General features: G+C 43.1%; 1 protein-coding gene across 1 annotated transcript; it reads left to right on the top strand.

Annotated features, from left to right (window-relative positions):
- Positions 1–5,260: 5,260 nt before the first annotated feature.
- Positions 5,261–11,344, top strand: PDE6H (phosphodiesterase 6H). The gene is made up of 4 exons (XM_033059263.1): positions 5,261–5,298; positions 9,793–9,979; positions 10,238–10,278; positions 11,120–11,344. Exons 2-4 carry the CDS (start codon positions 9,840–9,842, stop codon positions 11,194–11,196), a joined length of 258 nt encoding a protein of 85 aa, XP_032915154.1. The 5' UTR covers positions 5,261–5,298; positions 9,793–9,839; the 3' UTR covers positions 11,197–11,344.
- The last annotated feature ends 12,403 nt before the right edge of the window (positions 11,345–23,747 follow it).

Raw genomic sequence — 23,747 nt, 5'->3', positions numbered from 1 at the left:
AATGGAGCAGGAGGAGCTGCCTCCTCTGCCCATTAGTCAAATGTTCCCAAGGAGAGTGCGAGATGCTCCCCAGAAGCAGTCATTTCTTTCTGAAAGCCTCAACTGTTACATGAAAAATATCATAATAATGATGGCAAAGGGCTGAAGTGAATTAGAGTGCACAGAGGTGCTTTTATGTGGTAGGAGGAGGAAGGAAGAATGCCTGTTGCATGGTATGAAAGCCACGGGAAGATATGTGCCCCCTTAAGAAGAAGAAGAAAGAAACATTTTACCAAAATGTTTAGGAAAGTCTTCCTTTATTGGGCTGCTGGTTGCCAAGGAGAAAGAATCGATCATTCAAAAAGAAAAAAAAAAAAAGATGAGAAAAGGATCTGTCAGGAAAGAAGACATCTGGAGTTAATTTGTGTACAGCTTCTTCTTCTTCTTAGCCCAGTGACACTGAATCATTTGCTTCACTGTTTTAAACTGAATAAAGCTCTGGAACTATCTAATTTCTATTTAAATAAAAACACACTCTTTTTTTTTTTTTTTCCAACAAGGCAGTATTACTTCTCTGTTTAGTTCAATACCTGATAATTTTAGAGAGTGCTAGTGTACCATTTAATCACTGTTCACAGGTACATGGTGTGTAATTCATGCAGAAGGAATCAGTTATGAGAAAAGAAAAATCTGAATAAGACCCTTGAGACAATACTGTGGAAACTCTATGATCCAGGTACATTTTTAAGGGCAACCACAAGCTCTGATTTTTAGCAGTCACATAGATAACCAGATTAACTACCTGGGTTTGATAGAAAAGGGAAAATGCTAGATTTTGATCCAATATATTAATGTTGAGCTTGTTCTGTAAAATGTCATTCAGGAGAAAAATAATCTTATAAATTAAAAAGCAGATATGTTAATTGTGGGCAGAGTGAAAACAAGAAAGAAAGGATGCTTTTTAAAATGATCCAACAAAGCCAGTCCTACTGTGTCATTACCAACAGCCTGGATGCAGACATTAAGCAAAGTTAGTGCACAGAAAGGATGCTCGCTAATGATACTGCTTTCTCTTGGGACAACTTTGCAATGAGCATGGGGATGCTCTTAAACAATGAATCACAAAGCAGTTAGAAACGACTGAGCTTTTTGTGCTGCATGGCCAAGAACATCAGTCTCCTCAGCAGATGTCTGCATGGCTGTGTCTCATCTATGAACTTTCTCTCCACCATCTCTTCTATATTTACAAATAAAAACCATTAAAATGTAGTTCTCTCTCTTGAGATCTGATGGTGAAAAGGGCTCTCAGAAAATAAAAAAAAAAGAGGATTTTTTTGTTTTCCTTTTATTTATGCCAATCAGGGAGAAGTTTCTGTAAGTTAATAAAATCTTGCTAATGGAGCAGTCTTGTGAGTATGAGATGCTAAGACTTGGTTATCTGTTCCAAGAAAGGTCGGACTCACTACTGAGAAGAAAATATCACTCCAGTAACTAATGAAGTGTAGGCAGACTACATGGTTTTATATCATCTGCTATAAAAAGCCCCAGAATGTCCTAAAATGTTTGTGCCTGGAAACCTGGGGCCTGTAATGGTGTTCTGACATGTGCAAGTAGAGCACCCTTGACTGAATAAGAAAAGCAGGGAGTTCATTTCTCCTGGAGAAGCCTTGGCAATGGCCATTTGGCTTGAGGACTTATGTCCCCAATACCTAGTTTGTAGCACAGACAGGGCCATTGCTGCTAGTTCAGCAAAACCTTATCACTTGATTTATATTTCCTCAAAGGACCCTTTTCTCCAGGTTGGTCATGGAAATCTCCCTCTTGAGCCCTGGTAATGGAAAAACAGACTTCAGCCTCTTTCACTTCTGCTCTGTTGCCAGAGAAGCCTCCAGGGTATGAGTGGAAATGAGTATCAAGATCAGGTTCTTCTGCAAGCCGAGCTCAGTGACGCTGAACACAACTTTTGTATCCAGCAGCAGGCACAGCTTCCCAAAGTCAGCACACCCCGTTTATTGCAGGCTGTTATAGATGCTTAACCCCGACACCAAAATAACTGTGCAAGATTTCCTGGAGAAAAAATGGTAAAACTCTGCATGAGCATGCCTTCTTCTCTGCATTTTTAATGGATTGATTTGCATATATTCAAACAATGAAATATCTGTGCCAGGGAAAACCCAGTCCCCTGTATCTGTTTCTCTTTTCTACACTAGCACAAACGACGTGAGGCTTAGGAACATGGTCAGCATTGCAGGAGGAGGATTACAGCATGTGAGTCCTCATTTGCAGGCACCTTACTATGCTGAGTTTCTCACCAAAACACTGTTGACATGACAGACTCACTGATCTTCTATGAGACCAATAGACAATCTCATTCTAAAGGCAGATCCTACCATGGTTCCCTCACCAGGGACCCAGAGGCACTTGGTAGGCTGCCTGTTTTCAGGAGGGAAACCAACATTTTACTGCCTGGTTAATTCCCTGCTCACTTCCACTTAGGTGTATCATTGTGGCAAGTGATAAATCTCTATCAATGAGGCACAATGTCTCCCAGATATGTGGCACAAGCTTGTAGAGATACATTTCAAAAGTTGTTGTGGCCCATACCAACCACCTTATCAGCTGCATCCCTGAGTCTGTGCCTCAGCTGGGATTTCCTCCCACAGTCCCATGAGCTCAGTCAGCCTCTGGAAAAATCACTGTCTTGTAAACTTGTGTTTTCTTTGTCATTCAAGTGAGCTGCTATTTCTGGCATAACTACTGTTTCCATGGCTACACCAGCTCATAAATAGGGTCAGAAACCTTGGAGATGTTTTTTAAGTGATTCCTTGGAGATGTTTTTTAAGTGATTCTTTGGAACAGAATATAATCTGGCCAGAGGTGATGAAGCTCAGGAGTTTTCCTTTGAGGCCACAAGGACTGCACTCCTGCTACCACCTGGGCACCATGGTTTCTGGTGCAGCACTGGTCTGGATCAAATGACAACTGTTGTGGCCAAAAAAGTTGGCACTGGCTTTCTTGGGGAAGAAAAGCCTGGACAGCGAGGGACAGGGACTGGGTGCTCAGTCCCTGGGCAGGACCTGTCATCCATCTGGTGTGGCAGCCAGGCACGAACATGAAGCAGGTGCCTCTTGCTCTGAAAAGAGGCTATGCACCCACAAGTCTGCAAAGTAAATGTGAGGGGAAGGGGAGAGAGAGGATGGATGGAGAGAGAGGACTGATAATCCTGGGAGATAAGAAAGAACATGAGAAGTGGGGCCCTTTACTGAGTTTCTGTCATGTTTTGTTGGTGGTAAAAAAAAATCTTCATGTGACGCCATGGAAATTTTTTTCCCACAGTCCACTTTTGTTAAAGGGAAACGAGACAGATTTCATTGGGAAAACAGGAAAACAAAGGGAGTATTTTGAAAACAAATAGCCTGAACATATGTAAATTTTTAAGCTTCAGGAAAGAGGAGTAGAGGGCTGTACAGCTGATTTCTCCAGCAACTTTACCTACATAGAAGAAGGCAGAAGGGAGGGGGAGCCCCTGGAAACCTGTCTGCAGCAGATGGAGGCATGGGAATGAGCAGCGGGGATGGGAGTGAGTCTGCTGCCAGCAGGCTGCACCTCTTTATATCCACACAAGCAGGTCCCTGCCCACAGTAATCACTTCTGCTGTCAGAAGAGGATGAGTGCAATCAATCTCCACACATTTGTATACAAGCTCTAGTCATCACAGGGAGGAGAGGATGCCAACACGATGCTGCCCCCGTTGTCTTTCCTGTGCCCAGAAATTACTGCACAAGCCTCTGAAAGCTGTGTGATTGTCTTAAATGTGTGGGAATGTGAGTGTGTTTGCTCCTTCTCTGCTAGATTGAAAGGCTCTCAGCTATATCTAGGATTTACTTCCCAGCTTCTCAGTTCCCACTCAAGGGCTAGGACCTTATTGATTTTTTTAATGTAAGCTGAGAGTCTCACTGAAGGATTTATCTTGTCTAACTTCAACCATCTGAAAGGTCAGAGGCCTGAGCTATGGGACTCTTGCTCAGCACCAATGCAGTTCACTGCCAGGGTCTGTCATGTCAGTGAGAGACTGTCCCTGCTTGGTCACGCCCTGGCTGGCACGGCTGCTCCAAAATCCCCTCCTGCAACCTCACCCAAACACAAACCCCATCTATCATAAACAAACCCACACCTTGGTTTCCTTCTGCCTTTGTGTTGCTCTGATGCTCCTGGTGCTACTCCATTCACTGGGGTTATTTTCAGTCCTGCCAGCTCTGACCTTGTGTAGTGAGGTGGATGCTCAACAAGGGTAAGAGTGAGGTGCTTCACCAGGGCCAAGAGCCCCTGAGGGTGACTAACCCTGTGGTTGTACCGCCAGCCAGGCAGTTACAGCCCATGACTGAGGCACTGCTGCAGCTGAGGATGGGGATGATCTCCCAGCACAATTTGCAGCACTCTAGACTTCTCTTTTTATCCTGAGACTCCACCAACTCTTTCCACATCTCTGACACATGATCTTCCAGGCAACAACAGGCTATTAAAACTTATGGGTATAAAATAGTCTGCATTACCACGCATGGAGTTTTGTTGGGTTGGAGTATGGGCTGAGCTCTATCTCTGAGGGCCCCACAGTAACAATGCTATTGGTACCCAGATGTGACCCAGCTGTTACCTCAGCCCAGCACTTTGGGTCTCAGGAGTGACTGGTTGGACACCCATGCACAACACAAAGGTTCCCCATTCACCCCCTGCCTTCTCATCTGCTTTGCTAGAGCTCTGGCAGCATCTCAGCAGCATTCCCTATGACTCCCTTGAGTGGACTGAGTCCTGTTGGCTAGCTGTGTGCATCACTCTGCAAGGTGTGTCTTCACCCCTGCAGCACCTCTGAGTTTACTGGAAGCCCCTCCAGGCATTCACTAGCACAGGAGAGGGACAGGGAATCCTCCCTTCCCTGACATGTGCAGACTTGTGATCCCAAGAAGCAGCACCAAAGGGAAGGTTATTTCTTTATTTCTCTTTGCTTCTCCAGAGATGTCCCCCCAGAAGCTCCAGAGAAGTCACAGCCTTGTTGCAGAAAGAGGCACATCACCCCTCAGGAGTGTGCTGAGGCTCTGCTGCTCCTCCAGACCTTGCTGGAGCTGTGCCTGCACAGCTCTGGTCTCACAGTGCTCCCCCATCTCACCCCTGCCATGTGAATGCATGACACCCGCCCACGACTGATGTCCTGATGTCACCTGGGGGCAGGGTATATCTGGAGGACAAAGGACACCTCGAGACTCTTTCTGCACAGGCTGGAGGACGGGAGTTGAATGATTTGCAAGAGGAGCCCTTGGCACTGTAAGTGTTCCCCAGCAGCTCAAAGCAATATCAAGGGGGGCAGGGGGATGAAAAAGGAGCTGGTTGCAAAACCAGAGGAGAGAAAGTCCAGATAAAACTCCATGGGGGACAGATTTGGATATTTGTGCTTGGAGAGTGTGAACAGATCCAGTAGCTAGGAAGAGCTGTGATTCTTGTGTGGTTGTTTTCTGTTTCCTCTATCGTTAGGGCAGTGGTTTGTCTCAGAGTTCCCTGGCTGTACGAGCAGGGGCTGCTCAGCCCCTCATGCTGGGCACCCCTCGGCTGGGGCTCCCTGGAACCCCCTTGGCTTGTGTCCTCAGCTGAGTCTGCATGTGAGCAGCACTGGGGGGCTGCCGAGGAGCAGCTGGGACAGGCAGCTGGTGTCTCCTGCCCCAGCACCCAGCCACACATGCAGGGCACATGAGGAAGAGTTTATAATGATGCTGTACCTCTGCTGTTACTGAATCCCTTCTTTCAACTGGGACAGTCTTTCCACTGATCCCCATTTGGGAATATAGTTCTACTGGAAATTAGTTTCTATCTCTTAGAGTGCATCCTCTTTCACCTGTTCTTGGTCTTAAAACTGACGTTAGAATGAAGGTTTTGAAATCCTGTGTAAGACACAGGAGCAGAGAGGGCCGAATCTGCACGGACTTCTTCCCATCACTATGATTAGTCACCATAAGCAATTGAGACTGGAGCTATGAAACTCCTCAAAGGCACTGGATTCAATACTCCCTGACAAAAACCTGAAAGCATGATGCTAGTGGCTCTCTCAAGGCTAAGATCGAGCATGAAAGAAACCCATAAAAAGACATGAGCACAAGGATATTTCCTCCTGATTTCTCTCTACTCATGGAAGAGTATCTGCATGGAAAGCCATGGCTTATGGAGGCTCTGTGTCTGACACCCTGAGGCAGTGTAAGACAAGTGCACATGGAGGAATCTGTATTTTTGAAAGCTTTGGACAGGGGAAGATGAGTTCCTACACCAAAAGGGTCGGAAGAAGATCAAGTGAGGCGTCTACATTATCTCCCAGGGACATTTTCCACTGAGAGTCAGAGATTAAGGATGGGGCAGATTAAAGAGTCAGCATTTGTCAGTAGTATTCAAGCCCCTTTAAATTTAAACACAACTAAAAGAAGGATTGTTAACCTGCCCAACAACCCCGAGGTGGAATTTCTGACGCAACTGAGATAAGCCCATTAATGCGTATTAGGTATAATTAGCATCTGGACGCAAGTAAAGCTCTTACCTAGAGGATTAAGCCCTTGACTGAGCAGAAATGCTGTCAGGGGCAATTAGGTAACACCTCATCAGAGGAGGGAGCAGAGGAAGTGCATGGCAGAAGATCTTATGCCTCCAGAGTCTTTGCATGCACAGCCATCAGCTCTTGCCCAGGAGCTGCATGCTGGTGCTGGCAGAAGCAAAAGAGCTCTGGCAGACCAGGAAACACTGGGAGAAGGCAGCATAGCACTTGCAGAGATCTAGAGGAGACTCAAAACATTTGTCAAGCCACTTGTTTGATCTGATATCAAGGACTATCAAGTAACCAGGTACGGTAAGACAAAAGGCTGTGAAATTCCCATGGGAAGAAGCTGCTATTGGCATTTTTTCATATCTGTCGTCCTAGGGTGCTTGTCTGGTTGTGTGTAGGGGCAGTTTGTTCCTGAAGTGTGGGAACTGGACAGGTTCCATGCTGTGGGGCAGGGCCCACTCCTGGAGAATTCTTTGACTCTAATGATGGCAAGCAAGTCCCACCAGCTCCATGGTGGGAAGGCAGCTTGATTTCAGCGGCAAGAGGAAAGTTGTTACGTGACATTTCCATCCTCCCTCATTTTTTTTGTGATGCATGGAGAGAACAGAAGTAGAGGGAGATTAGTAAAGAAGAAGTTAGAATTGTCCCTATTGTCAGAAATGTCCCTAACTAAAAGTTTCATTGAGTGCTCTTTATTGAATTCATGCAGGTGAGAGAGGAAGTGTGATTTGAGTAGATCCTTTTTTCCTACCAAATCCTGGGTTATTGAGTATCTGGTAGATGGATACAACTACTTCAGGTTTGGGCAAAAAGAAACTTCAAGGACTGCATCTTTCCATTAGCTATTCCTCTGTTGAGTGAAATAAGAGACAAAGTATGGACTCAAGGATTTAAGAGGTTTTGACCCTCAAAGACATATTTGTGGTTAAGGTAACATACCAGTACAGCAGAGGTTATTGAAGCAGGGCAGGAATTCAGTTGGAGATGGAGCTCAAATGCATCCTTCAAGTTTTGGATGCCAGTCCTAAGATGGAAATCTGTTAGCAGGTTTGGTTTTTCTGTTGTACTTTTGGGAGAAGCCCTTGAGAAGGGTGCCAAGTAACTTGAATGTAAGATTAACATGGTGCTTAAAAGTGGATGTGTGTCCCTTTTTGTTCAGGAGAGGGCTCTAGCTCTGAGACAAACAACATACTGATGAGAATTGCACTTGAGACAAAGACATAATAATGGACTTTGGCCCAATAGCAGACATGCTATGAAGCAGCTTTCTGATGCAAAACATCTTGTTGTAGGGCAGTATCATCTGAATTCTCCCATCCTGAGTAACAGAGAGGGATCAAAGTCTTTGTTTTGGAGGCAAAATGCCTTCACCTCTCAGTTTGGCCCTAAAAATCTGCAACTCATCAGATTTCATTTCTCCTCCTAGCAGCGCAATCCAGGTCAGACCTATCACTGCACTTTCATTCTCATTCTGTAAAGAAGAAGGTGACAGTGTTTGCCTGTCCTGCCACCATGCTGTGAGGAGAAAGAAAAAGCTGTAAATACTGGGCAAGTGTTCAGGCACTGCAGAGATGGCAGCCAAACAAGTAAGTTGCAGGGTTTGAGCTGATCCCTGTGTTTGTGGGCACAGTGTGTGCTTAGGAAGCGTTGTGTTACACGCGGGGGAATAGCATCTGTGCATACTTCAGCTTCAGACACAACCATCTGCTGCTCCATTTGGGGCTGCTGGAACTTGTCCAGTCTCCTGCTTGGGATATTACAGCTGAGACAGAAGCCTGACCACAAGCAACAGAAGAACTAGCCTAGCTCTAGGAATTATCATTTTGAACCATCCTACTACCACCACAGATGGAAGGATGTCCTGGGTGAAGTATTTCCAGACTGCCACAAATACAGAAATATGGCTCTTCACCTTGCATAGATGTGGAAGTGACACAGGAGGATTGCTCAGATGACCTTTCTCCTTGTATATAAGGATTTTCTTTCCAACACTTGGCTATTTCAAGACAAAGGAGTAAAGTCTCTTTAGACTAAGGAAAAAAATCTTTGATGACATTTATAGTTCTGAGATTAAAAATCCAGAGTGTCACGGCAGGTGGTGTTGGGGATTAAACCAGAGTACTATGGTGACCTAATGAGATTTGTCTTTAGAAACAAATCCTGAAGCTAATTCCATCAGCAATTACATCAGCCTGATGCACGAGGATGAACACCTGGAGATAGGAGACATATAACAGTCATGGGGGAGAACATGACTTCAAGGAAGAAAGAAAAATGTTGCATTTATTTTTTTATCCATAAATGCAGTTGTTCAGACCATTCTGGCATACCAATTAGCACAAAATTTGATGAAGGGCTGGAAGCTTCCCTTTGGGCACTGGTGAGAGTAATTGCTGTTCTCTCTGGGAAGGAAGCAAAAGGCTCAGAGTGCAGAAGTTCTGCCATCTAATACAGGAGATGTGTCTCCCAACAGAAATTGCTCCTGATAACTATTTATCCCCTGTGGAGATTGGTTCATGCACAGTGTGGTGAAGAGGGGTCAGCACATGTAATAGAAAGCTCAAAAATACCAAAATGGGCACATCCTGGGGCAAGTTACAGGCTTTACTCTCTAAATCCTGAGAAATTTGTGAAATTAATTCTACCTAAAAGATGGTCTCCAGTGCATTACCTTATCCTTCTGTATAATCTTGCAACAATCTTGTGCTATTTCCCATAAGTTTGGTATGACAAATGTTGGGGCCTAATTGCAGCAGAACAGATGAAGTCTACGTGGTGATTCCCAAGGACAGGATTTTTCTCTAAGCCATACATGTGTCTTCATGGCTCCAGCAATGCTATTACAAGGCTAGCTAGAAAAAATTCCCAGCATTGGCATGAAACTTCCAATTTTACCTAAATTGTGGGGCAAGCTTCTGTAGAAAACTGTTTCCAATAGTGCAACTGTGTTAGAGACAAAAGGGGTTAATCTCCATGACTCTGCAAGACATTGCACCATGGGATAAATGTCTTTTTGGCCTTAGCTCAAGTGTCTTTGTCTGGCATCTTAATTCTAACATGCCAGATGAAAGGCAACGCTACCCTGCTTAATTTTTACGCATTACAATCTTTCTTTATCTTTAATACCATTATCTTTAATCCTGTCACAATTACATTTTCCATAATTCTGTCATTGACTACTGATACCTAGAAAAGATAAGCAGAGTGTTGTGTCAGTCCTCGCTGTTATCTTGCAGGCAGAGGGATCTGAGAGAGGCACGTGCCTGCCGCACACAGCCCAGCGATGAGTGAGACCCCAGCCGCCAACCTCAACACTGGAGATGCTCCAACTGGTCCCACCACACCACGCAAGGGGCCTCCCAAGTTCAAGCAGAGACAGACAAGGCAGTTCAAGAGCAAGCCCCCCAAAAAAGGAGTAAGAGGGTAAGGGAATGTTGGAAATAAAAGAAACCATGCTAGTTGAGTAGCTCCCCACTGCTACACTGTGCTTCTGTGCATCTTCCCATGGGCAAGGACAGAAAGCTTCTCCCTGTCCCCAGGTGCCAATCAGCTCTCCAACCTGGAGCTGCTTCTCTTCTGCTCCAGAGCCACAATTCTTCTTCCTTGGCGGGGGCTTTAGGACATATCCCCTTTTCTTGCTGCTGCCCCAAACTCACTCTTACCTGCTCTTTTCTCTCCTAGGTTTGGAGATGACATCCCAGGCATGGAGGGGCTGGGCACAGGTAAGCCCTGCTTTAGCACTAGTGCAGACAAACTTGATCATGGGAGAGGATTCTGGGGTGCTCTCTGTTTCTGTGGCCTGTCTGCAGCCCGGGTCACCAGAGAAGATGAGTTCTGCCTCCCAAGCTGCCACATTCATGCTTATGCTAACATACACTACGTGAATGAAAGGCCATTTATGTATACTTCAGCTTCAGACTACTTACATTGGGCTGCAGAAGTGCTTGTTTGTTTTTTGCTAATACTCTGACTAAGAATTTCAGCCACATGAGAGTCTCAAAGAAATGCTAAATGCTAAGCTATTAATACCAAAAATCACAGAAACTAAATCCCAGATGGTTAAGTATTTGTGTTGTCATCAGAATCCTAATTTTAAGAATTTTATGTACCCATCTGGGATCGAGAAGCAAGCATTGGATGAGCTGTAGCCAGTCAGAACTTTGAAGTATTGATAAAGAGAGAGTCACAGATCCTGAATATTGTAGGCCAAATTATTCAGCCTCTGATCTAAAACTGCACATGTCTTCAGAGAGATCACAGTTTGGCTACAAGTAATTTATAAGAATGGGAGAAACCTCTGGAATGAATTTTTACATCAATTTACATAGTCGCTGAAGAGACTAGGAACTGCTGACTTGCTTTTTCTCACAGACAGAAAGTACACTGATCTGGTTTGGTCTGACACATAGTACCAGATTTGAAATACTCATCTGCCCATTTAACTTTCAAATGAAATCTCCTTCTTGTTAATGTTTCCTCAGTAAATCAGCCTCTCTGTTAATAAAAAATAAATCCAAGGAGTCCATTGACAAGAACACATTTGTCGTTATCTCTCTTTTGCAGATATCACCGTGATTTGCCCATGGGAAGCTTTCAGCCATCTGGAACTGCATGAGCTGGCCCAGTTTGGGATCATCTAAGGTGTCAGGATTTCTGCTGGTGTCACCTGGTGACTCCACAGATCCCAGCATGGTCTTTACCACCTTTGACACTTACTTTTGGCCCTTGCATCCACTTGCTTATGGGCAGGATGGTTTTGTAAGAGCCAGTTGTGAGAAACTTCACTTTGCAGATCAATTTGGCAAAGAAGTTATTTGGGACTGTGAGCAGACCTCACGTTCCATGAGATGAAACTACTGAAAAATGTCTTAATGTCTCCCCACACCATATTCTTTCTTCTCTCATTGTCATAGATCTTCAATGTTTATGGTGATACAGGGAGGCTGTATTTTAACATTTTCCCTGATTAGCTGAGATATTGTGTGCATGTATGTCCACACCTAATTAAATCACCCTATTCTGTTTTCTTCCTTCCCTCCCTTTCTTCAGCTTTCTGTATAGAATTTCCATGGGTGGGTCCCCGTGTTATTTGAACCACCAATTATTTGCTCGAGTACATTGGTAGAGAACAGCATTAGTCACCAGTCCAGACGTTAGGCTGTTTTCCATAGGAGATCCTTCCCCAGCGGCTCACCATAAGGAACGTGCTGCTAAGATTTACCTCATCAGCAAATGGGGAAAAGGGCTTGCAAATGCTGTCTCTGCTGTACTGCCCACAGGCTATGAACCATGAGAGTCTGGCTCTTCTCATAATGTTAAATGAAAATGTGTGCATCTGAGATCAATAGCTAAGTGAATTAATCCTATTATTCATTCCTTTGTGGTTGCAGTTCCAAAGAAGTAGCACTCCAAATGACACTGCATTTCCTCTCCTTTGATGGGAAACCCTGTGTGACATTTGTCCCCATGCCCATACATATTTACATGAGACATTTGCTCCCCAGGACATGCTTGCTGCTTATTAAGACAGAGAATCCTTATGATCTGTCGCCAGACTGTGCCAGCAGTCTTGCCACATCCAGCAGAAAATGATATTGCTGTAATTCCTCCCTCTTCCCTGTGTTTAGCATAGGAAAAGTCACCCTTCACCCTGCCCCTCATAAGCAGGAAGGCTTTTCCCTCTTCATTCCTTGGCAATTTCTGGAGCTTGTTTGGACAAGCAGGCAAATGGTGTCCCCAGAGAGAAGTACCAGCAGAGCAAGCGGGAGGCAGGGCAAGGGCAGGATGCAGGCAAGCACAGAGCCAATCCACTTAACCCCATCGATGTGTGCCTGCAGCCCCACTGCTGCCTAGTGGTGAGGCACCCAAAACCACTTAATGTTCAGGGAAGGCACCAAGATTCCCTATGGCCCTGGAATTAAGGAAGGGCTTTTGGCTTGTTTGCAGGCAAGGAGCAAGTTTATTGTAGCTACATAATATTCATAAAAGGAGGTGGAATTTTTAATCACTGCCTTTAGCTTGAGAAGCCTCATTGCATAAGAACTGCCTCCCCCTATCTTATCTTTCCTATGCTGAGCATGTTCATGGGAGCAAGGAGTGATTGTGGAGAGGAGAGCAAATCCTGTCTAAACGATTGATCCCCACGCAGAAAGCATTGCTATAAATCCATGGTGGTGCCATAGTTATCTGCTACTGTTATTCCAGAAATAAAAGCTAGCAGTTTTCAGTTAAAATATAGCTTGAGCACCAAAAGCTAAAGGAAATTAATTCCTGTTGGCAGTCCAGAGCACAGCTTTTATTATTCAGCACTCCTGCCATTAGAAGCAGCAGTAAGCCATGCAGTGGTTCAGAACCGCAGCACTATGGCAGCACAGAAGTCGTGTACCATTTAGCTAATTGCAGCCCACAGCTATTTCCTTGGGCAGAGGCAGTCTGTCCTTTCCACTTACTTCCACTTTCTCCTGCCTTTCTCACCTTTTAATGCTTCTCTTCTTTCCCTAAGTGTTCTTTATGTAAATGATGTTTTATTTAGCTTTTACTATAGGAAACTGATTTCATTTTTTTCCAAGCTCATGTACTAGCTCTCTCCTTCTGCAGTTAAATGTGAATGTTCCTATGGCAATACTCTCATGCTTTCCCTCTCATTATGCCATCCTGTTACATATGATCCTCATTCCACCTTTTCAGTCTGTCCTCTTCTCTCTGGGAAAAGACCCATTAGATCCAGTTTTGAATCCTTCAATCCTGCCCCTATTATTATTATGTTTTCCCTTTTTTAAGCTTTTTTAAGCAGAATTTAAAAAAAAAAAAAAAAAAAAAAGAGAAGGAAATTTTAATTAGTCCTTTTGCTCCTTTTTCATCCTAGACCTTGGGAAAAGAGTCCACACAGTGAGATACTTTGTCACAAAATACTGGGGTAAAAGCAAAATTCTCCTTAGTCCAGGGACTGAAGTTTTAGCAAATCAGAAGTCCTGGTGTAGTTCCACATCTGATTGCCCCAGCCCCAGTTCCCATCAGAGAACTATTCCATTCTCCTTCCTAGAGGAGTCCAACAGGAATGCACACATAACCCAGCTCTCATGCCTGGCTGATGAGCTGTATCAAAAGATGGATATTTTGAGCCAACACAGTTTGTTAGTTACTTTAAAAATAATTTCTATTCATTAATAGAGATTACATTCATTCCTTTACTTGTAAGGAATTTTGAGGCTTAGAAGAAGAGTCTTAAAACACACTCATGGTTGTTTTGTCTGAGGTTCTGAGTTTTTTTCTAATGAGCCATAATTCCTGAATCTTCCATTTTTCAGTGAGAGATGGCTATGGTGTAAGAAAGCAAATGTGTTAGAGCAGCTTGTCAAAGGATTTCAAATCAATAAGAATTGTAATATGTTATTCTCTGTTCTTTTACTACAAAATCATGTCAAGATGAATAAAATTAATAAAAAATGTTTAAGAAATCTTAAGAATGTAGTCTGACTTGCTTACAAAATATAGCCAGGGAAAGGCAGATGACTTAGCTTTTCCTTCTGAAATCCTTTCCTTTCCTGGGGAAAGCCCTGAAAACCACTTTTCACTTCTCATTAGAGAAAAGCAGCTATTTATCTCCAAACAATAGGCAATAAAGACTGACTGTGATACCATCTGAGAAGCAGTTTTTTCACTAGCGATGATTGGTATATTCTCCCAAAAGTGTTGCATATGGTTTCCTTCAGGCTGGAATCTTTTGGCTAGTTACATCTCTGGGACTCTGCAAATGGATGTCAGTGTGTTTTCTACCCTACAGCAAAAAACTGCTGAGATGTGAATGCCACTTTGTTCCTTCTCATTGCCATGACTGCAAGACAGAGCTGCAAACATTCATCTGCTATTGCCTCTTTCTGTTGCTGAACTTCCTAGGTGTTCATAGGGGTTTCAAGATGGTCAAGTGCAATTGCCTTTTGTGTTATGCTGTAAAATCTCAGCCTTAGAAGTGTTTTCTTTCATGCCATCTTTGGAGCTTTTTTCTTGCAACTCATCACTGAGTGTTTGAAATTGAAAGTCTCATGTCTTTGAATGTTTTCTATCCTGTGAGATATGAATATGAGTTGTCCAGGACTCCCTTTGTGAGGGTTTTTTATAAATCCTTCCTAACCACATTTTGAAAGCCAGAAAAGCATTTTATCACATAGTTACGTCTACTTAAAGCTGTAACCAACTTTTGAGTCCCATCTTCATTGACTCCAGTTTCTGACTCTAGTGAGAAAGTTAATTAAACCCAAATCTCCGCAAGAAAAGAAGAATGAACCTTGGGAAAAGTGAGAAGCATTTTTCTTGCTTCCCTCTCTTCCCCCTTCCACCATCTAAATTGCCTCAGGAATCTCAGTTAAAAATAATTTTAATTTTTTTTTAATTAAATCCCCAAATCCTCAGTGTAAGCTGGATTCTTCAGAAGATCTGAAGGGCACTAGTGCAAAATTACCATCCTCTAACAGTTTTCAAATCAGCACCTCACTCAGGATCAAGCACTCTCACATTTTCTTATGATATTGATCAATAAGATGTAGGCTAAAAAATATACCCTGACAATATCACTCTGCTTTGTGGGGCACTTTTCTATTTTATAAATGGGATTTTGAGAGTTAGGAAAATTAAGAGTACCCACCACTTTTAGGTCTTGCTTTTTCAGTGTACTTAACATTTTATCTTGAGTTTAAAATGGAGCTGTCATTAGTTGTGGTTGCAGCTGTAAGTGCTCATTAGTGAATCTCACTCTCTCTGAGTCAGATCTCACTCAGACAGTAAGATCCAGGGGCTCAGCTTGGAGATCTGAGGAGCAAGAAGTCTGTATTTTTGAGAGCATTTATGTAATGCTCCATAAGGTGAGCAGGTTATTCCACCCAGCAGTCTGTTTCAGCATCACCACACCACTGTGATGCAAATCTAGACAGATTTAAAAAAAAAAAAAACATAAGATTATGCAATTAAAATAAAAGAGAGTATCACATGCTTATAAACGTGCTCAACTCTGGAATTTCCTCATACCAGACTGCTTAACTTTGAAACCTTATTCTCAGTCCCCATAGTGCTGTCAGGGCTGTAGAAGCTGGGATCAGCTTAGTACCCTATGTCAGGCACCTGCACCTCCCAAGTTTGTTCTGGCAGCACAAGGTGGGGAGCACTTTTGTCTTTGAGCTTCTTCCACACCGACTGTGATCTGCCTGGAGGGAGTGGCATGGCTGAAGCCTCTGTGTTGGGGGTACATAATGATTGAATTCTGTCAGCTGCAATTTTCAACTTACCTTTAACATGTGCTCTCACATATTATGTTGTTCCTCCTCTTGAAATTTAGCATAACTATGGTGAGAATTTTGGTCGTTGCTGCTCCTGCTGGGTGAAAATAATACCTTCTCTGTCAAGGCCTTCAGGAATTTTCAAACACTTTCCTGCCTCTGGCATTTTTCTGAGGGCCTCTCACATTCCTGAGGCTGTAAATGGAGTGGCTGAGCATAGCAATCCCCAGCACATACTCAACGTGCAACAGACTGTCCAGATATCAGCGCAGACAAGGGATATGACAGAAATAGATGAACTACACCACCCTGTGAAGAATAGGACTTTACACAGGGGGCACTGGGAATGAAGAAAGTTTTTGGTACCCTGAGACCTTGGTCAGGACAGTGGTCAGCACTGGAAAAGTCCACAGGAAGGGAAGGCACCTTCAAGAACATGGGGAACACAGAAAAGGAATGTGGTGAAGCCCCAGGAAGCTGCTTGCCAAAGCTGTACATTGGGCTTTGCCCTGTGGTCTGTGCCAGACAGGAGGGTACAGCAGCAGCCAAGGAGCACTGGCAGGAATTCTGAGCCTGTGATGATACTGAAGAAAAGCATCCTCACAAGGAACAAATCATTTATAAAGCACTGACCAAGCTGAACTTGGTCCTCTACAAGAGATCTTGCTCTCTCTGGGAGGCAGTGGCTGCACAACCATCCAGGAAGGAAAAGAGATTGGAGAAAAACACGTCAAAGTGTGGGAGCTCCAGACTACATTGACCTTGAAATCATGGGTGACAGAGTAGGTAAAGCAGGAATAACATCAGTGGGAGAACCTATGTGTTGTGCTATTAGGAGAACTCTATAAACCCATGCTTTACTTCCCCTCACCTCTGGACAGACACCAAAAGGAGCAATAGATCCAGGATCATTAAAACCCCCACCACCAAGGGCTGCTGGAAACATCTCTTGGAAGAATGACCTAGGCAGGTTTACAGGGGCTGTAGAGGGGCAAACAGGCTGTACAGGTGGAAGGCAAGGCCAATTCTTCAGCCATACAGAGGTTACTGCCCCACCAGTGACCTGAGGCACAAATTCCCATTGCTTGATCAAAACACCACATAGGTTTCTCTAGGCACGAGGAGAGGCCAACTCATTTGCTCATCTCACAAAAGCTATCTGGATTCAAGCCAGCTCAGATTGTATCACCCAGACAGCTGCTGGCATGGACACAGCAATCTTGCATCTGTCTGCACCAGGGAAATGGCTCCAGGTCTGAAAGCAAGGGAAGAAAAATAGCAGAAGGCAAATCATGTGGAAAGCAGCAAGTTGTATTAGATCTGGCTTTAGCAACTGCAGTTTTACCAGAAACATTCTCTGATCAAGGTCTTTCCATGCTAGCACTTTGTAAGTACATCACTGTGAACTAATGAATTAGTTATAACCCTGGTCTCCAAGCAAGTGTATTATTCCAGCCTGTGGATACTGAACTCCACTAGTAAGGGCCATTGCAGACATGCAGCACAGCGAATCTTGAAATGTCAGTGCATGGCCAGGTCACCTATAGACAACTGGGATGAGGAACACACAGATGGAGGCCGTGGGGAAAGACCTTCCAAGCACAAACCTTAAGCCAGAGGACACCACAAGAGCAAAGGGAAGGCAAGTCAACAATTACATTGGAATGAAATATGGTCAGCAAAGGAGGCAATTTTGAACTAAAGCTGCCTGTACCCAAAGACTACCCACAAGCAGCTATATTATGATAAATCTGAGAGATCTTAACACCATTGCCATCCACAAGGCTCCATTCAGTTCTAGGCATTTTAAGGACAGAAGATGATAAACTGTTCTGTATTTGAACTCGTAGAAGGGGGATGAAGAGTAAACAAAAATGAAGAAAGGAGGAATAAGGATTCCATAAGCATCAGGGAAATTGTTCCAGGGTGCACAGCCTACTGAAATAGTCAAGTGGAGTTGTGATTCCCACCTGGAGGTAGCTGTAGGGTATAGACAACAAAGGAGGACAAATATTAGCAAGGATGAAACAAGGAAAAACTGTCTGAAAAGAGCATCAAAATATTAAGTAGCTGTTATCAAGAAGTCCTGACAAATACCTTCCTTGGGAAAACATGGGCCCCATGGGAGCTGAGAAGGCTCTGATACTCAGTACATTTGTGACTGTGTTGTAGAAAGCATCCAAGAATCCCCTGCGGAGAACATCTGGTACAGCACAGGCGTGGCTCCTGCAGGAGTCAGGGCAGTCACACCAGGCCATCTCCATTGCTGTTGTCTCTCCAGCTATACACTAGTGATGTATAGAAAGTTTTTGCTTTTCATGTGAAATTCGTACTCAGCCATTACAATATCAAAGCTAAATACATAGGAAGCTCTGTTTAGCAGCCATCTGTAAGCTTCTGATAACAAAACACAAAGTAAGATTCTGGGTTCTCAGCTGCTGAAAAATAAATAGGAAAAAAATTTTTTGAGTAAAAATCTCAAACTCAAAACAAAGGCATGGAAGCACATGAGACATTTTCATTTCACTCTTCAGTGAGAACTTCTTCTTTGGAAAATACAGTAAGATTTTCATTACAAATCCTGCCATTAGTGCCAGATTTCTCACTTTGGAAGGCACAACATGCACCTTGTTGTGTGGAATGCTATGATGTGTAACATTTTTTTCTTTCTTCAGTCCAGAACCATTTCCCTGAAATGGGAATAAAGCTTTGAAGCTTTATCCCAGCCATGTAAACTTTTTGCATTCATTCATAGTAATGCCTAATCCCATTTTAATCTTAATAAGCTCTTTAGTGCAATAATATCCTATGGCATTAAGGCATACAACTTAATTCCTTGAATTAAAGCCAGGATTCTCTTTGGAGTTTTTGCACTGACTTCCATAAGCTTTGCATCAGATCCACCTCCAAAAAAACCCCAACCTGCCACAAACCTGATTGAAAAGGCTTTATGATTTTATATTTTCTTACAATAGCTTTTCTATTTGCACTCATAAGAATTCCAGAACTTCAAGCAGCATTTTACCAGAATAATTAGCTACCCTAATGCCAAGATGCTGTTGATAAACTCTTCAGGAATAAATATTTCCTTACCCTCACTACCCTGGCCCAGGGCTGATACGGTGATCAAACATGAGAAGCTTGAAGCCTTTGAGTGCCTACTCTCTGAAGAATATTATTTCTTGATCTTTCTAAATGAGCCAGTTATGAACTGGATTCCCAAGTTCCTTCAGACAAAAATGATAGAGACAAAAGTAATATGAACTAAATTGCAAACAGGAGGAAGTTGTTGCTAGTTATAATTATTTAGTTACAGAGAATTTTAAATCACCTCTTTCAAAGGTCTGAGAAAAGTCATAGTGTGAGAACCACCTGGAATTTCTTTCTGAACCTCAATTAAATGTCCCAAGTATTCCCAGTAGTACAAATCCTCTGGCTTGTTTTCAAACTGTAATTGTGGCTGGGAGCTACATAACAGCACAAAATCCATTCTCCACCCTTCCTATGTCTTCACTTGACTTTACTTAAAAACGAGAAATCTGTATCACAGCCCCTTCAATCCCTTGAGCTTTGTGACAAGGCACTGAACGCACAGAGGATAAATCAGTCCAAAGCTCAGACACAATTTCAAATCAAGGGGTTGCTGCTCACTGCCTGGGATAGAGAAGGTGACCTCTTTGGCTGCTCCAATTGTCAGTTCACGGTGACTTAGGCTTGCACATATCATCTCTGCTTGCTGCAAGCCCAGAGCACAAGAGCTCAGCTGTTGAACAGTACTCAGTAACACAAAACATCTTTGTTATTTTTCATCAGAGAGCCTTAACCCCTGCTTAGCTTACTAAAGAAATGGCTAAAAAGAAATTTGATCAGACCCAGAAATGTCTTCGTGGGAACGTATTTCTGATAGGAGATGAGTCTTTCTTATATGCAGCAGAAAAGTAAAATCATATCTGGTGGCTGGTTTGGCAATTCAGATAAGAACCACAATGCTAATTTCTCACAGAGGCAATAATGAAACTCAGAAACAACTTTCCACATGATCTGTGCCCTGTAGGTCTTCAAACCAAGAGTGTGTGACAGGAAAGTGGATAGATATGCTGGGGGTAACATCTGTGTCTCCAGCCTTTCAGAGCTCTTGTGCAGGACCACTGGAGAAGCTTTCAAGTCAGAACTGTACAAGATGTCATTAGGATGATGCCAGCTGTGTTTGACAGGCTTACCCACTGGTGCACAGGTGGGATTCCATGAGCAAGAACTGTGTTTGAATGCATAACCTGTATATTCATACAAAAGTATTTGGAAGAATGGAGGTGGGCATGTATGTTAAGCTAATGCCACTGAGCCTGAACAGGCATTGCAAAATTTCTATTTCTGCCTGCTGTCTGTCTAATTTAAATGAGAAATGTGCAGAAAAACACAAGAGTTAAAAGTCTCTACCAAATCAGAAAAAAAGTCCCTCACACCCAGTATTTTGTCTCCAGCAGTGGACATATGTAACAGCATGTCACTAATATATCCAGTAGCTCCACTGATTTGCACTCAAGCACATCCTGAGCCAGAGATGATGTCTTTGTCTACAATAGCACTTGGTAAATTTTCCTTCATGATGCAGAAGAGACATTTTCTGAACTTATAAAGACCTTTACTATCTATGGTACCCTTAGTTAAGGAGTTCACACAATAAACCTTCACACACACACAAAAAAATAGATCTGTGGCCTTTTTCTCAGAATGCATAAAAAACCCACATTATTTTGCTTGATGCTACCTCCAAGTTTCCTCAGAGCTTCCCTTGGAAGAGACAAGAGTATTATACTGACAAAGGTAACCTATTCCTATTACTTTGGTACTCCCAGGAAGAGGAGGTTTCAGTCATTCACTTTTTGGCCAGTGCTAATCAACTACAAATTCTGGGTTCCAATTTAGGAATATTACTTGAAAACTATAAAAGTCTATATTATTTCTCACCAAGAGAGGTTTGGACTCCTTCTGTATTTAAATACAACTACAAGATGCAGGGGGAAGGTGTTTTTTCTTTTAAGTCAGTGTTACTTAGAAGCAACATTTAAAGAATTCAGATAGGACATGGTGAAGATAAGTAGAAGTTACTGGAAGTTGGTTAAGCAAATTTCCTGTGGGCAGATAAAATAATCTTTATAATTACTGTGTTCTGGCAGTAGTTTCAAGATTAAAAAAATACATTTCACAGGCATTTTCTACACACAGGATCAGGACCACAACTGCTGAAAATTGACCTTGTTGCCATAAGTCACCATACATTTACTGCAGCTGGTCACAAGAGCAGCTTTCAGGGTCTTGGGAGAAGCTCAGGTGCTCTTGTGTGCACTGTTTCAAGGAACTGTTTTCTTCCAGCAAATAGTCTCTTTCCACATTTTGTTTTTGAGGCATCCCCATTCAAGTGTCAACATATAGCTTCTCCAGAGTTTTGGCAGCTGATCCCAGCAGTAAAACCCATCTAGGATTGTTGAAGCAATGGGGCTGAGGGCTTAACTGTAGAAAGAAAAATAAAGTTCTTAGCCTTCATTAAATAATTAGCAAGAAGGAAGATTTTAGAGAAGATGAGGTAGCTGTTGGCTTAATATTTTAGCCATCTATGGCAAACCAGAGGAGACTGCCTCATGCTCACTAATAACTGGGCATGTTACATTCTGTGGGTTATTTAAAGCAAAGTTAACGTGGGGAATTATTGCCTCAGAAAAGCTGTCAGGACACACCTAGGACAGAAAACTGGGTGATTAATCCAGCAAGTAGGGTCCACACTGGATATAGCAAAAGCAGAGGGAGAACTGCAGATTCTCAAGGGATTCAAAACAGAGAGATGCTACTAATCTATCCATAGCAAATAAGGTTTCATTAACAAGGTGTTATCCAGGACACCCCTGTACCCTCAGAGCAAAGTCCAGCTGCAGAAGCAAGGCCGTGGTTTGGACTTGCAGTCAGTAGTGGCATGCACAGACTGGGACAAGGCTCAGGTGTGGGAGGGGGCACCCTCCCCAGTCCTCCTTCCCCATGCCCTGTGCTCAGCTGCCTCCTTCCAGTGCCTTTGGAGGATGGTGACAGTGGCTGCCAAACGTGTCCTGCTCTCATGGGGCTCCTGATGTGCAGGTGCTGGTTCTGCCTGCTCTTCCTCCAAGGGTTACTGTGCCTGGCTTTCCCTCTGCACACAGCACTGGGTGCTCAGCTCCTGGCCATGCCAGGCTTCAGGAGATGTCAACGCAAATGTCCTTACTGAGGATGCAGCCTTGTATGGTTATACAGCAATGTCTGTGGTGTATTGTGAGAACTGGAGCTATAAATACAGAAAATATTGGTGACTTTGGTATGTTTTTCCACTTAAATTTTTATTGGACTTTTTAGAGCCAGAAATATCAGAAAGCTCCTTTAATGACAATGGCATTTTTAAGAGTCTCTGCAAAAACTGAGCCCTAGAACCTCTGCCCTACTAGCTCATGTTCTCAGGCCTTAAGGAAAATCATTATGAGTGAGTCTGTACCAAGTGAAGATCCTTCTGAGTTTCCCATTTCTGACTCAAACACATAGAAGTTCCTCATCCATAGAAATTTAGAAGCTTTTCCAAAGCTGATGGAAGAGGAATCGTAGGATCAGTAGTAGCTGCCAAGTGAGTGCAGAGCACAAGGAGTCCAGCTGCCTCCCCAGCCCACCCTGTCATGCAGCAGGGGAGCAACACCATTGTACCTGGGGCAGGAGCAGCACAGAGGGCTCCAGGATGCTCATCCACAATGATGTCTTTGTATCTCAGGATAAATTCTCCCTACATGGAAGTATTTCCTAGAGTAGGAAAATGAGTAGTAAGCCCCTCCCCAGCTGCTGGGATGGGCTTGCTTAAAAACTCAGTGTTAGAACATGAGTTTCATCTTTTGGCAGCTGTTGCATAAATAAGAACTTTCTCTTGCTGGAAGAAAAGACAATGGGGTTTATTGAAAATATTTTGTACCTTTAACACTACAAAGTATTATTCAGGTTCACCACAACTGCAGAAGAAAACAGCTGCTGGGTCCTGGTTTTGACCAGAGAAATTATCATAGTCATGCCATTGAATAATGCAAGCATAGAGATACAAATAGCTTGTTTTTATTTATTTTGTTTTCTGAAATCTATAAAAATAAACATCTTCAAGACTATGAAACTTTGCCAAAAGTTAAAAATATAACTGAAGAAGAAAGTAACAGCTACAGACTGTTCCTAACCCAAATTTAACATTAAAAAACCCCAACCTAGCCACAGCAGAGAAACTCTAACCAGTGTTTTCTACTCTACAAACTCACTTACCTCTCACCTTATAAAGAAATTTTTGAATGCAAAAAGAAATTTAAAACATAATTCATTATCATACTCTAAATGTCACTTAGCTCTTTTGCTGTCTATCAGGTTCTTTTTGCTATACATACTCCTCTGTCTTGACCTAAAAACCACACCTTCTGTCTCAAATAACCTATTAAAGCATTTGTGAGGCATCACCCTGATTTATCTGCTGAAGGGCATGCTATGTCCCAGGAACCTGCAAGGCACATGCAAAGAGAATTATTAAATGATTTTCAGTCTGTGGTCTACAGTCTGCAGGGAATCATGAACACTATTTCTAAAGAAACCAGGAAAAGTCAAGGCAAGCAAGATACTTTTCACTATGCTTTGATTTCGTGGTCACTCCTGTAAAAAAAACAAAATATAATGTTTAGGGAAAAGACTGAAGAAGTCATCCAAGGTTGGAGGCAGTCTAGAAGAGTCCATGAAGCCATCTACAGAGCAGGAACTTGCTTTATACATACTAGTTTCTGCACTATACGTGTTTCAACTAGCTGAAATGTGAACCTATGGTGATTTTATATTGCTTCTCAGCAGCATTTTGCAGTCAATGCAGAATTCTTCTGCCGCACCAATTT

Source organism: Catharus ustulatus, chromosome 4, assembly GCF_009819885.2.
Source record: "Catharus ustulatus isolate bCatUst1 chromosome 4, bCatUst1.pri.v2, whole genome shotgun sequence".
Lineage (NCBI taxonomy): Eukaryota > Metazoa > Chordata > Aves > Passeriformes > Turdidae > Catharus > Catharus ustulatus.
The sequence above is the reverse complement of the archived record's forward strand: the minus strand, read 5'-3'. Positions and strand labels throughout refer to the sequence as shown.